This window comes from Lagenorhynchus albirostris, chromosome 4, assembly GCF_949774975.1.
Source record: "Lagenorhynchus albirostris chromosome 4, mLagAlb1.1, whole genome shotgun sequence".
NCBI classification, from domain to species: Eukaryota; Metazoa; Chordata; class Mammalia; order Artiodactyla; family Delphinidae; genus Lagenorhynchus; species Lagenorhynchus albirostris.
Genome location: NC_083098.1, coordinates 40,489,289 through 40,504,709, shown reverse-complemented (window position 1 = coordinate 40,504,709; position 15,421 = coordinate 40,489,289). Strand labels below are relative to the sequence as shown.

The 15,421-nt window shown below is 39.5% G+C and overlaps 1 protein-coding gene across 2 annotated transcripts in view; it reads right to left on the bottom strand.

Moving 5' to 3' along the window:
* HELQ (helicase, POLQ like) overlaps positions 1 to 15,421 on the bottom strand; it is a 55,346-nt gene that overhangs the window by 14,247 nt on the left and 25,678 nt on the right. For both annotated transcript variants that reach the window (XM_060147898.1, XM_060147899.1), the window contains 2 exons: positions 7,618 to 7,759; positions 7,130 to 7,234 (listed from right to left, as the gene is read on the bottom strand). In XM_060147898.1, the coding sequence (XP_060003881.1) occupies positions 7,130 to 7,234; positions 7,618 to 7,759 (247 nt within the window). The remainder of the gene's footprint in view (positions 1 to 7,129; positions 7,235 to 7,617; positions 7,760 to 15,421) is intronic.

Here is a 15,421-nt window from a genome sequence, read left to right as displayed (position 1 = left end):
CATTCAAAAACCCCTTAGGTTTTTGAATAATTTTTCACAATACCTCCAAAGCTGTGCTCTCTGTTTACTCCTCAATTATCACTAATTCCCACTTAGCCTCCTTCAGAAATCCTTCCTCCACCCCTTTCCAGCCACATGTGAAAACATTCTTTAGCTTTAAAAATTGTATTAAAAAAACAAACAAACATGGAAAACACAACTGAAAGCCTCCACTAAAACAGGATCAGGCAATACTTTCCCTGACATATTACCTAAAAATAGACAGCAGTTTTTTACTGCTTTTTGTCTCTCTCATTCCCATCTCCTTTTCCTGTTCTTTTGCTGCCTTTTTTTCTCCCCACTTACTCACTATTTAAAACTTATAATGGCAATCATAAGTAATACTTAACTCACCACTTGGTATTCAGATGTAGAGCTGTCTCTGAATTAGAATAATTTATATTAGCCAATTTCAATGAAATCAACAAGTTATACTAAAATATAGTCAATCAATAAGCATATTTTTCTCTCTCACAACTCTGACGATATTTCAACTGGAAAACTTAACTAGTAATTTCATATTAAACCATTATAAGCGATAACAGAAAATAAAATGGAGCACAGACATTTCCTATTGTTTCTCCTTTTAATAAAAATCATTCTTAATATAGTATTCATTCAGGCCAAATTGTACTTTTAAGATACTCAGTTTGTAGATTATCAGCATACTTAGTTTCTATATTGTTTTTTGGTTGGCCGATTACAGTTAACCGTGGGAGTAAACAAACAAACAAAATCCTTTACTTGATCCTTCTGGCGACCAACAGGTTACCTTTCTAGCCCTCTGAAAACTTATAGACATAGTGGTTTAAACCCACTGGTAGAGACTCTGCTTCTGGCTTCTCAAAGCTGGGTTCTTCACTGTTGCCCCAACCTGCAAGTTTAGCCATGACCAACTCCAAAGTCAACCCATTCATTAATTCAAGTGTTTACCAAGTGCCAACCACATGCCAGGCACTGTGCTAGTCACTGGGATTCAGTGATAAATGACAATACATGTGGATCCTGCTGTCACAGGGCTTACATTCCACTGGGGTAAAGTTATTAACCAAATAATGGCACTAACAAGAATACGACTACAAACTGATAGGTGCTATTAAAGGAAAGAATGTGTTTCTACAAAGCATACAATAGACTGACTGGACTCAGTGGCAAAGAAAGGCTTCCCTGAGGAAGTGGTGGTGAAGTGAAAGTCTGACCGTTAAGTGGGAGTGGGTGAGGGTGAAACTGGAGACGGGGAGGTAAGAAGGGCGAGTCCCAGGCTTACAGAACACTGCAGTAGGAGCAAGTATAGAATGTTTGAGAAATGTAATAGAAGGCCAGTATGTCTGGAGTACAGAGTATACGAAGGCTGGTGAGAGATGAGGATGAAAAGACAGGCAGAGGCCAAATCTACCACAGTAGACCATGATAAGGAATTTGGGCTCAATCCTAACAGCAACGGGAAACAACCAGTGACAAATTTTAAGCAGAAGGGGGTGATACATTCGGATTTTATATTTTGTGAAGATCAGTCTATTGAAGAATTACTTGGAGGGGATGTGGGAAGGCAGGGCAGACAGAGTGAATGCAAAGAGACCAACTGGGAGACCATTACAGTGATCCAGGCAAGACCGCAGTAGTATGCACCAGCGTGTGCAAGCAGCCTACGTAACCTACCTTTTTGCCTTGGATTCTTTTTTTGTGAAAGCACAGTTATATTACTTTATTCAAAGGTATGCAAAGATCAGAGATAAAACATATAAAGTGTCTAGCAGAGCATCTGAAACATAGTTGTGAGAAACAATAATTGGAGGCTCCCTGTATCCCATGGCCCAACAACTGTTATGATCTCTTATTAATTCCTGGAGTTTCCGTCTCTTCCACCAAACCCTGGGCCTAGTCTCTCCAGGGATGCCCACCTCTACCTTCTGCCTCCTGACCTCACACTGCCCTTCTTGCCTCTCACCCCTATCCCACCTGGTTGTTCCTGTCCAGAGGACTTGACTTCTGCTTCAGTTCTAACTCTAAAGATTTTCCCACTTCTCCACCCGGTCTGTAATTCCGGCCTCTTTCCACAACTAGAGCCCTGTTGTGAAGCCTTACCCCAAGGAGTAGGAGGAACCCTGATGGCCTGTCCTCCTCAGGACGGGGCCCCGTAGTCTCCTATGGGCAGGCTTGAAACAACAGCTGCCTATAGGCTAATCTCCTGAGCTGACTCTGCCTGGACTTCTTGCTGCTGTACTTCAATTGTTAAAACAGAAAACAACGGTTGCATTGCCAGGCCCATAAAACCAGACTTTTGTGGCCAAGTCAGTTCCCCCAGGAGTCCTGTACCTGAGAGCACTGGTCTCAGTGCACAGGGAGTGCACTGAAGTCCCAACTCCCTCCTAATTCCACTGCCTTTTGTGGAGTCCTCACTCATGACATACTCATATTTGTCAGATGTATAAACATTTTCCTCCGCCTTTTCATTTGTTAAGCAGGGTCTTTTGAAGAGAATTTTAAAATAATGATGAAGCCTATTAAATTGATTTTTTTCTTTCATGGTTTACGGTTTTTGTTTCCCACGTAAGAACTCTTTGCCTACCCCAAGGTAACAAAAATATTTTCCTAGATTTTCTGGTAGAAGTTTTATTTTAGCTTTTAGGTCTAGGTCTATGATCCATTTTGAGTTAATTTTTTTGGACAGTGGGAGGTAAGAGTTGGGGTTAATTTGTCTGTGGTTGTTCCATATTGGTATCTACTTGTTTCAGCACCATTTATTGAAAAAAAAAATCCTTTCTCCATTTAAATATCTTGGCACCTTTGTTGAAAATGAATTGATCATATATGGGCCTAATTCTGGACTTACTGATCTATTGGTCTATATGTCAATCTTTGCACCAATATCACACTGTTTTTAATTATTGAAGCTTTACAGTAAGTCTTGAAGTCAAGTTCTTTTACAAAACTATTTTTGGCTATTCTATTCCTTTGCATTACCAAATAAATTCTAGTATCAGTGTGAAATTTCTACCAAAAAACCTGTTGAGATTTTGATTGGGATTGCACTGAATTTATAGGCCAATTTGGGAAGAAGTAACATCTGAACAAAAGTGAGTGTCCCAATTCATGAACATGCTATCTCTCTCCATTTATGTAGGCCTTCTTTAATTTCTCTAAGCAGTGTTTCATAGTTTTCAGTGTATAGGTCTGACACATATTAGTTAAATTCACCCCTAAGTATTTCATGTTTTTTTTGAATTTACTGTAAATGGAATTGTTTTTCCAATTATTTGCAGTAAGTATATAAAAATATAATTGAGTTTTGTACATTGACCTTGTATCCTGTGACACCACTAATTACACTCTGGTTTTTTGGACATTCCTTTGGATTTTTCTTGAATTCAATGCCATCAGCAAATAAGACAGTTTTACTCTTCCTTTCTAAACTGTTTGCTTTATTTTTTCTTCCTGTCTTATTGTATTGGGTACAAGTTCTGATATATGTTGATTAGTAGAGTGAGAGCAGATTTCTTTTCCTGATCTTAGGGGAAAAAACATTTAGTTTTTCACCATTAAGTGTGATGTTACCTGTAGTTTCTTTTTTTTTTTAAATAAACAACCTTTATCAGATTGAAGAAGTTCTTTTCTACTCCTAGTATGTTGAGCTTTTATCATGAATGTTGAGTTCTGTCAAATGGATAATTATCAATATACTGATGAACTTTGAATGTTAAACCAACTTTGCATTATTGGAATAAATTCTGATTGATCATGGTATATTGTTCTAATAATGTATTGTTGTATTACTAGTACTTTGATATGGTTTTTTTTTTTTTTTTTTTTGCAGCACGTGGGCCTCTCACTGCTGTGGCCTCTCCTGCCGTGGAGCACAGGCTCCGGATGCGCAGGCCCAGCGGCCACGGCCCACAGGCCCAGCCACTCCGCGGCATGTGGGATCCTCCCGGACCGAGGCACGAACCCGTGTCCCCTGCATCGGCAGGCGGACTCTCAACCACTGCGCCACTAGGTAAGCCCTGATATGGGTTTTTATATGTATGTTTACCAGAGACATTGGCTTGTAGTTTTCTCTTCTTGTAATATCTTCGTCTGGTTTTGGTATCAGCATAATGCTGGTCTCATAAGATAAGATGAGCAGTGTTCCATCTTCCTCTACTTTCTGAAAGAATGTGTGTATGACTGATATTATTTCTCCTTTAAATGTTTGTTAGAACTCACCAGTGAAGTCAGTTGGCCTAGAGTTTTCTTTGTGGGAAAGTTCTAAATTATAAATTCAATTTCTTTAATAAATATAGGACTATTCAGATTTTTTATTTCTTCAGTCAATTTCGGGAATTGTGTCTTTCAAGAATTTTCCCCATTGGACTTCCCTGGTGTTGCAGTGGTTAAGAATCTGCCTGCCAATGCAGGGGACGTGGGTTCAAGCCCTGGTTCTGGGAAGATCCCACATGCTGTAGAGCAACTAAGCCCGTGCACCACAACTACTGAGCCTGTGCTCTAGAGCCCACAAGCCACAACTACTGAACCCACATGCCACAAATACTGAAGCACGCATGCCTAGAGCCCGTGCTCCACAAGAGAAGCCACAGCAATTAGAAGCCTGAGCACCTCAATGAAGAGTAGCCTCTGCTCGCCGCAACTAGAGAAAGCCCACGCACAGCAACGAAGACCCAACACAGCCAAAATTAAATAAATAAAATAAGTAAATTAAAAAAAAAAAGAATTTCCCCCATTTCATCCAAGTTGTTGAATTCATTTTTCAGTATTCAAGGATACAGCTATTCAAGGGTAATTCCTTACTACCTTTACTATCTCTGGGATATCCAGTGATGACCTTCCTTTCATTCCTGATATTGGTAATTTATGCGACTCTCTTTTCCTTCTGATCAATTCAATCAATAATCTTACTGATCTTTTCAAAGAACTAGCTTATGGTTTCATTAATATTTTCTCTTGTCTATTTTTTGTCATTGATTTCTGCTTTTATCTGTTATCATTTCCTTCCTTCTACTTACTTTGGGGCTTTTTGTTTTGTTTTGTTTTAGCTTCCTAAGGTGAAACTTAGATCACTGACTTTGGATCTTCCTTGAATTTTAATAAGCATTTAAAGCTATAAATGTCCCCTTAAGCACTTCTTTAGCTGCCTGCCACTAATTCTGATATATGTTTTCATCTTCATTCCATTCAAGATATTTTCTAATTTCCCTTGTGATTTCTACTTTGACCATAAAAGTATGCTGTTTAATTTCCAAATATTTGGGTATTTTCCTGATACCTTTCTATTATTTATTCATTTTTAAATACTTATTTATTTATTTGGCTGCATTGGGTCTCAGTTGCAGCGTGAGGGCTTAGCTGCCCCGAGGCATGTGGGATCTTAGTTTCCCGACCAGGGATCGAACCTGTGTCCCTTGCACTGGAAGGTGGATTCTTAACCACTGGACCACCAGAGAAATCCCTACCTTTCTATTATTGATGTATACTATAATTTTGTTGTCATTAGATACCATTCTTTATATGATTTCAATCCTTTAACTTTACTGATACTTATTTTATGGCCCAGAATATGGCCTATTTTGGTGAGTTTTCAAGTGCACTTAGTGAATGTTCCACATTCACAATGGCATACTGGAAAGAGTACAGGCCAGCAAGGCAGGAACCTGAATTATAATCTCATCTAAACAGAACACACTGAATGACCTTAAACCAATCACGAATTCTCTGTTACCTTATTCAATATATAAATGTAATAAGACTCAATGATCTTCATGATCTCTTTCTCTTCTTTATTAATTCCTTGGCAACCCTCCAATTGCAGGTCTTTATTACATTATACATGGATTACTACAGTTGCTTCCAAACTAGCCTTGCAATACTTCTGCATACTATTATTCCCATTTTACAGATAAGACAACTGAGTGAGGTTTAAGAGAGCGTTAGTAATTTACACAGGATAACAAGAGACAGAGCTGTGACCCAGACACAGATATGTGTGATATCAGAGCCCCTGCTCGAAACGACCACAGAACACTTTGACTATTACTCCACTGATAAGTGACTGTGTCACAACTCTTGAGTCTATATTTAAGCACTCTCTCCTGTCTTCCCCAATCTACAGCACACACTCTGCCCCAACTTTTTCCACCCAACCTTCTACTCTTTGGTATCTTCAGCCCTACTCTACAGCTATAATATCTATTGACTGTTACCCCACATCATCTTAAAGTTTCTCATCTTTCATTCTATTTTAAGTACCTGGAATGGCTCATTCCTTCCCTCTGCTTATCTAAAACCTCTATCTCCGTCAATACCCAGCATTAATTCCTTTTCTTTCTTGTAGCCTTTCACTCTTGTAAATGGCCAGGGGATACTGCAACGTTACACCATTCATCCGCAAGGTAATCAAAACCTGTCTCATATCTTTTATTTATCAATTAAATTTTGGATTTTCCCTTAAACCATTCAGGTTGATGAAGAGAGACTACATGATAGGTTAAGAACATTGGTTTTATCATTAAAGAAAGCTGAATTCAAACCCTGGCTTTGCCACTTTCGGGCTGAGTGATTTGGGCACAAAGTTAAAATTTACTTAAGGATAACCCTAAAAAAAAGGTTTAGCTCAAGAGATATCCTAAAAAAGAGCGCCAATTTCTAATCTTAGGAAAAAAAGAGTGTTTTCCCATTATGCCCCACCCAACTATTTTTTTTATTTTAATTTTCTGCCTGATAAAGGCTATACTGATCTGACAAATGTTTATGGTCACAGGACTACAATGAACCTTATTCTTAACAGTGGCAGAGATGCAGGATTATCCCACATCAGGACCCATGTCTTTAGAGCTCCTTCTATCCTCCATAGTATACACCAAAGTTTCTTACTTGTAATGGATGCCCAGTTATGATTTGTTGATTTTTCACATTCTTTATAATTCAAAGGATTAAAAATGCACATATAAATCCAGACTCAGATTTATCATGTCACAGACTGTTCTTTTCCACATTAGATTAGAAGTTAACATTTTTTTCATACCTTGTAGTTTTCAAAACTTTTTAACTTCCATTATCTCAGGTAACAGCAATAAGATATAAAAATATTAAAAAATACCTTCAAACCAATCAAAGAGAGAAACAAAGTATGGATTCCCTTGGTGAATTCTTGAACAAGTTGGCTATAACAGTTTTCCAATGGTCTGCTTATTAACTCCAATACCTACAAGAGTTAAAGCATTATTATAAAAAATAAATTTATGTTTTGCATTACTATAAAAAATAAATGGTGTTCCATATAAATTTTATATTTTGCATAGATTGTGTGAAGGCTGGGGGAGATAAAAAACATAAAGACAAAAAAATAAGAATTTAGCAGGTGTTCTCATGAAAATGGAAGAAGATAAATAAGGAAAATACTTTTCATTGTTTGCCTGAAATAGAAAAGTATTTGAACTACTCTTTCTAATTCTTAATCATGGGAGAGAAGGAAACATTAGTTAAAGGAATATTAATAATTAATTTTTAAAAGACAATCTCATAAAAAGGCTAGACCAAAGTCCAAGAAAAGACAACAAAATGACCAACCATCCACCAGATTATTACCTGTTGCTTGTCTTTTTCTTGCAATATAAGAATACTCTCCCCAGTAGAATCTATTCCAGCACGGCCAGCCCTGCCAATCATCTGTTTATATTGATTCTTCTTTAAAAATTCTTTAGCAACATAGGGGGCTCTTAAAATAACTCTATGGAATTGATAAAATTAATTAAAAGTGGTATTCCATCTATAGCAATAGCTTCTATTTTTTAAAGTTTTCATTATATTTATGTGATATTAAATTTAGTAACATATTAACTCAAAATAATAGGCAACTACTGTTTACCAAGAATCTATGATGTCCTAGGCTCTTTATGTACATTATTTATAATCTTACAAAACTCTTGGTGATAACATTCTTTCTTACTTATTTATAAAGGAGTTAACTAAAGCATATATATACATTAAGTCATTTAGCAAAACTCACAAAATTAGTAATTACCAGAACCATAACTTGAACTTAAGTCTGCTTAGCTGTAAAACATATGGTCAATCCACTAGAGCAATAATCTCAAAATAGTTTTGATTTGATACTCCATAAATGAAAAATCTGACCATGGACCACCAACATATGCATATTCATTTATGAGCTTACAATACTGTCAACATAAAATTGTAGATTTCATCTGATTTTGACCTACAAATATGGTGATTTCAATCCTGTTCACATATACAGAAGTTTGTAGCCAGCTTTCCTATTCAAAGGTGAGAGAAAACCTGTCATTTACCTAAAACAATCAGCCTACCTCTTTATTTATAAATCTCAATGGACAGCCAAGATTACCAAATACATGAAGAAAACCAATGACATAAAAGAAAAACAATGAGAGCATACAGAAAAAATGTCTGACAGAAGCAGATAATATGCAGAACAGAAAAGAACTTTAAAAAATTCTAATTAGTATCCACAGAAAATTCTAAAGGGTACTGTATTCACACTATGAGAGCAGACTCTTATAAAGAAAGGACAATAAAAGAGAGTTCTTAGAAATTAAAAAGAATTAATTAATTTAAACAATTTAATAGAACAACTGAATAATGAATGAAACACAGTTAACGGAATACAATTAAAAACTGATCTTGTTATACAGAAAGTAAAGATGGGCTTCCCTGGTGACGCAGTGGTTGGGAGTCCACCTGCCGATGCAGGGGACGCGGGTTTGTGTCCCGGTCCGGGAGGATCCCACATGCCGCGGAGCGGCTGGGCCCGTGGGCCATGGCCACTGGGCCTGTGCGTCCAGAGCCTGTGTTCTGCAGCGGGAGGGGCCGCAGCGGTGAGGGGCCCGCATACCGCAAAAAAAAAAAAAAAAAAGAAAGTAAAGGTGAAGAAATCACATAGCTCATATAGATTGAAAAATGTGTAAGAACAATTAAGAGATGCAAGCTCAATTTAAGAGGTTTCAACTGTCTAACTGAAGTTACAAAAGCAGACAACAGAGAAAACAGAAGAAAAGAAATAATAAAATAACTGAAAAAAATTACTCTAAGATGAATAAAGGCATAAAACTTTAGACTGGGGGGGAAGGCGGAAGATGGCGGAAGAGTAAGACGCGGAGATCACCTTCCTCCCCACAGATACACCAGAAATACATCTACACGTGGAACAACTCCTACAGAACACCTACTGAAGGCTGGCAGAAGACCTCAGACCTCCCAAAAGGCAAGAAACTCCCCACGTACCTGGGTAGGGCAAAAGAAAAATCAGAGACAAAAGATAGGGACGGCACCTGCACCAGTGGGAGGGAGCGGTGAAGGAGGAAAAGTTTCCACACTCTAGGAAGCCCCTTCGCGGGCGGAGACTGCGGGAGGCGGAGGGGGGAGCTTCGAAGCTGCGGAGGAGTGCACAGCAACGGGTGCGGAGGGCAAAGCGGGGAGATTCCCGCACAGAGAATCGGTGCCGACCGGCACTCACCAGCCCGAGAGGCTTGTCTGCTCACCCGCCGGGGCGGGCGGGGCTGCGAGCTGAGGCCGGAGCGCAGGGAGAGGACTGGGGTTGGCGGCTTGAACATAGCCTGAAGGGGTTAGTGCACCACAGCTAGCCGGGAGGGAGTCCGGGGAAAAGCCTGCACCTGCAGAAGAGGCAGGAGACTTTTCCTTCCCTCTTTGTTTCCTGGGGCGTGAGGAGAGGGGTTTAAGAACGCTGCTTAAAGGAACTCCAGAGACGGGCGCGAGCCGCGGCTAAAAGCGCGAACCCCAGAGACGGGCGCGAGCCGCGGCTGAAAGCGCGGACCCCAGAGACGAGCGCGAGCCGCGGCTGAAAGCGCGGAATCCAGAGACGGGCGCGAGCCGCGGCTGAAAGCGCGGACCCCAGAGACGGGCGCGAGCCGCGGCTGAAAGCGCGGACCCCAGAGGCGGGCGGGAGACGTTAAGGCTGCTGCTGCCGCCACCGAGGGGCCTGTGTGCGAGCACAGGTCACTCTCCACACCCCTCTTCCGCGGAGCCTGTGCAGCCCGCCACTGCCGGGTTCCCGGGATCCAGGGACAACTTCCCCGGGAGAGCGCACAGCGCGCCTCAGGCTGGTGCAAAGTCACGCCGGCCTTTGCCACCGCAGGCCCGCCCCGCACTCTGTGCCCCTCCGTCCCCGCCGGCCTGAGTGCGCCAGAGCCCCCAATCAGCGGCTCTTTTAACCCCATCCTGTCTGAGCAAAAAACAGACGCCCTCCAGCGATCTACACGCAGTGGCAGGGCCAAATCCAAAGCTTAGCCCTCGGAGCTGTGAGAACAAAGAAGAGAAAGGGAAATCTCTCCCAGCAGCCTCAGAAGCAGCGGATTAAAGCTCCACAATCAACCTGATGTACCCTGCATCTGTGGAATACCTGAATAGACAACCAATCATCCCAAATTAAGGAAGTGGACTTTAGGAGCAAGATCTATGATTTTTTCCCCTTTCCTCTTTTTGTGAATGTGTATGTGTATGCTTCTGTATGAGATCTTGTCTGTATAGTCTTGCTTCCACCATTTGTCCTAGGGTTCTATCCGTCCATGTTTCTTTTTTAATTTTTTTCATAATAATTAATTTTAATAACCTTATACTTTACCTTCGTTCTTTCTTTCTTTCTTTCCGTCCTTCCTTCCCTCCTTTAGACAACGAATCATCCCAAATTGAGGAGGTGGTCTCTGACAGCAAGATTTAGGATTTTTCCCCATTTACCTCTTTTAGTGAGGGTGTATGTGTATGCTTCTGTGTAAGATTTTGTCTGTATAGCTTTGCTTCCAACATTTGTCCTAAGGCTCTTTCCGTCCCTTTTTTTTTTTCTAAATAAGAAGTTTTTAATTCAATAACTTTATTATACTTTATTTTATTTTTACTGTATCTTCTTTCTTTCTGTCTTTTTTCCTTCTTTCCCTCCTTCCTTCCTTCCTTCCTCCCTCCCTCCATTCTTTCCTTCTTTCCTTCTTTGCTTCTTTCTTTCTTCCTTCCTTCCTTCCTTCCCTCCTTTCCTTCTTTCTTTCCTCATACTTCTACTAATTCCCTCTACTTTTTCTCCCTTTTATCCTGAGCCTGTGGATGAAAAGCTTTTGGTGCTCCAGCCAGGAGGCAGGGCTCTGCCTCTGAGGTAGGACAGCCAACTTCAGGACACTGATCAACAAGAGACCTCCCAGCTCCACATAATATCAAACGGCGAAAATCTCCCAGAGACCCTCATCTTAACACCAGCACCCAGCTTCACTCAACGACCAGCAAGCCACAGTGCTGGAAAACCTATGCCAAACAACTAGCAAAACAGGAACACAACCCCACCCATTAGCAGAGAGGCTGCCTAAAATCATAATAAGGCCACAGACGCCCCCAAACACACCACCAGACTTGAACCTGCCCACTAGAGAGACAAGATCCAGCCTCATCCACCACAACGCAGGCACTAGCCCCCTCCACCAGGAAGCCTACACAACCCACTGAACCAACCTTAGCCACTGGAGACAGACATCAAAAACAGGAGGAACTACAAACCTGCAGCCTGCAAAAAGGAGACCCCAAACACAGTAAGATAAGCAAAATGAGAAGACAGAAAAACACACAGCAGATAAAGGAGCAAGATAAAAATGCACCAGACCTAACAAATGAAGAGGAAATAGGCAGTCTACCTGAAAGAGAATTCAGAATAATGATAGTAAGGTTGATCCGAAATCTTGGAGAAAAAATGGACAATAGATTGGACAAAATGCAAGAATCAGTTAACAAGGACCTAGAAGAACTAAAGATGAAACAAGCAACGATGAACAACACAATAAATGAAATTAAAAGTACTCTAGATGGGATCAATAGCAGAATAACTGAGGCAGAAGAACGGATAAGTGACCTGGAAGATAAAATAGTGGAGATAACTACTGCAGAGCAGAATAAAGAAAAAAGAATGAAAAGAACTGAGGACAGTCTCAGAGACCTCTGGGACAACATTAAACGCACCAACATTCGAATTATAGGGGTTCCAGAAGAAGAAGAGAAAAAGAAAGGGACTGAGAAAATATTTGAAGAGATTATAGTTGAAAACTTCCCTAATATGGGAAAGGAAATAGTTAATCAAGTCCAGGAAGCACAGAGAGTCCCATACAAGATAAATACAAGGAGAAATACGCCAAGACACATATTAATCAAACTGTCAAAAATTAAATACAAAGAAAGCATATTAAAAGCAGCAAGGGAAAAACAACAAATAACACATAAGGGAATCCCCATAAGGTTAACAGCTGATCTCTCAGCAGAAACCCTACAAGCCAGAAGGGAGTGGCAGGACATACTGAAAGTGATGAAGGAGAAAAACATGCAGCCAAGACTACTCTACCCAGCAAGGATCTCATTCAGATTTGATGGAGAAATTAAAACCTTTACAGACAAGCAAAAGCTGAGAGAGTTCAGCACCACCAAACCAGCTTTACAACAAATGCTAAAGGATCTTCTCTAGGCAAGAAACACAAGAGAAGGAAAAGACCTATAATAACGAACCCAAAACAATTTAGAAAATGGGAATAGGAACATACATATCGATAATTACCTTAAATGTAAATGGACTAAATGCTCCCACCAAAAGACACAGATTAGCTGAATGGATACAAAAACAAGACCCTTATATATGCTGTCTACAAGAGACCCACTTCAGACCTACAGACACATACAGACTGAAAGTAAGGGGATGGAAAAAGATATTCCATGCAAATGGAAACCAAAAGAAAGCTGGAGTAGCAATTCTCATATCAGACAAAATAGACTTTAAAATAAGGACTATTAAAAGAGACAAAGAAGGACACTACATAATGATCAAGGGATCGATCCAAGAAGATATAACAATTGTAAATATTTATGCACCCAACATAGGAGCACCTCAATACATTAGGCAAATACTAACAGCCATAAAAGGGGAAATCGACAGTAACACATTCATAGTAGGGGACTTAAACACCCCACTTTCACCCATGGACAGATCATCCAAAATGAAAATAAATAAGGAAACACAAGCTTTAAATGATACATTAAACAAGATGGAGTTAATTGATATTTATAGGACACTCCATCCAAAAACAACAGAATACACATTTTTCTCAAGTGCTCATGGAACATTCTCCAGGATAGATCATATCTTAGGTCACAAATCAAGCCTTGGTAAATTTAAGAAAATTGAAATTGTATCAAGTATCTTTTCTGACCACAACGCCATGAGACTAGATATCAATTACAGGAAAAGATCTGTAAAAAATACAATCACATGGAGGCTAAACAATACACTACTTAATAATGAAGAGATTACTGAAGAAATCAAAGAGGAAATCAAAAAATACCTAGAAACAAATGACAATGGAGATACAACGACCCAAAACCTGTGGGATGCAGCAAAAGCAGTTCTAAGGGGGACGTTTATAGCAATACAAGCCCACCTTAAGAAGCAGGAAACATCTCGAATAAACAACCTAACCTTGCACCTCAAGCAATTAGAGAAAGAAGAACAAAAAAACCCCAAAGCTAGCAGAAGGAAAGAAATCATAAAAATCAGATCAGAAATAAATGAAAAAGAAATGAAGGAAACAATAGCAAAGATCAATAAAACTAAAAGCTGGTTCTTTGAGAAGATAAACAAAATAGATAAACCACTAGCCAGACTCATCAAGAAAAAAAGGGAGAAGACTCAAATCAATAGAATTAGAAATGAAAAAGGAGAGGTAACAACTGACACTGCAGAGAGAAAAGAGATCATGAGAGATTACTACAAGCAACTCTATGCCAATAAAATGGACAATCTGGAAGAAATGGACAAATTCTTAGAAATGCACAACCTGCCAAGACTGAATCAGGAAGAAATAGAAAATATGAACAGACCAATCACAAGCACTGAAATTGAAACTGTGATTAAAAATCTTCCAACAAAGAAAAGCCCAGGACCAGATGGCTTCACAGGCGAATTCTATCAAACATTTAGAGAAGAGCTAACACCTATCCTTCTCCAACTCTTCCAAAATATAGCAGAGGGAGGACCACTCCCTAACTCCTTCTACGAGGCCACCATCACCTTGATACCAAAACCAGACAAGGATGTCACAAAGAAAGAAAACTACAGGCCAATATCACTGATGAACATAGATGCAAAAATCCTCAACAAAATACTAGCAAACAGAATCCAACAGCACATTAAAAGGATCATACACCATGATCAAGTGGGGTTTATTCCAGGAATGCAAGGATTCTTCAATATACGCAAATCTATCAATGTGATAAACCATATTAACAAATTGAAGGAGAAAAACCATATGATCATCTCAATAGATGCAGAGAAAGCTTTTGACAAAATTCAACACCCATTTATGATAAAAACCCTGCAGAAAGTAGGCATAGAGGGAACTTTCCTCAACATAATAAAGGCCATATATGACAAGCCCACAGCAAACATCATCCTCAATGGTGAAAAACTGAAAGCATTTCCACTAAGATCAGGAACAAGACAAGGTTGCCCACTCTCACCACTATTATTCAACATTGTTTTGGAAGTTTTAGCCACAGCAATCAGAGAAGAAAAGGAAATAAAAGGAATCCAAATTGGAAAAGAAGAAGTAAAGCTGTCACTGTTTGCAGATGACATGATCCTATACATAGAGAACCCTAAAGATGCTACCAGAAAACTACTAGAGCTAATCAATGAATTTGGTAAAGTGGCAGGATACAAAATTAATGCACAGAAATCTCCGGCATTCCTATATACTAATGATGAAAAATCTGAAAGTGAAATCAAGAAAACACTCCCATTTACCATTGCAACAAAAAGAATAAAATATCTAGGAATAAACCTACCTAAGGAGACAAAAGACCTGTATGCAGAAAATTATAAGACACTGATGAAAGAAATTAAAGATGATATAAATAGATGGAGAGATATACCATGTTCTTGGATTGGAAGAATCAACATTGTGAAAATGACTCTACTACCCAAAGCAATCTATAGATTCAATGCAATCCCTATCAAACTACCACTGGCATTTTTCACAGAACTAGAACAAAAAATTTCACAATTTGTATGGAAACACAAAAGACCCCGAATAGCCAAAGCAATCTTGAGAACGAAAGAAGGAACTGGAGGAATCAGGCTCCCTGACTTCAGACTATACTACAAAGCTACAGTCATCAAGACGGTATGGTACTGGCACAAAAACAGAAAGATAGATCAATGGAACAGGATAGAAAGCCCAGAGATAAACCCATGCACATATGGACACCTTATCTTTGATAAAGGTGGCAGTAATGTACAATGGAGAAAGGACAGCCTCTTCAATAAGTGGTGCTGGGAAAACTGGACAGGTACATGTAAAAGTATGAGATTAGATCACTC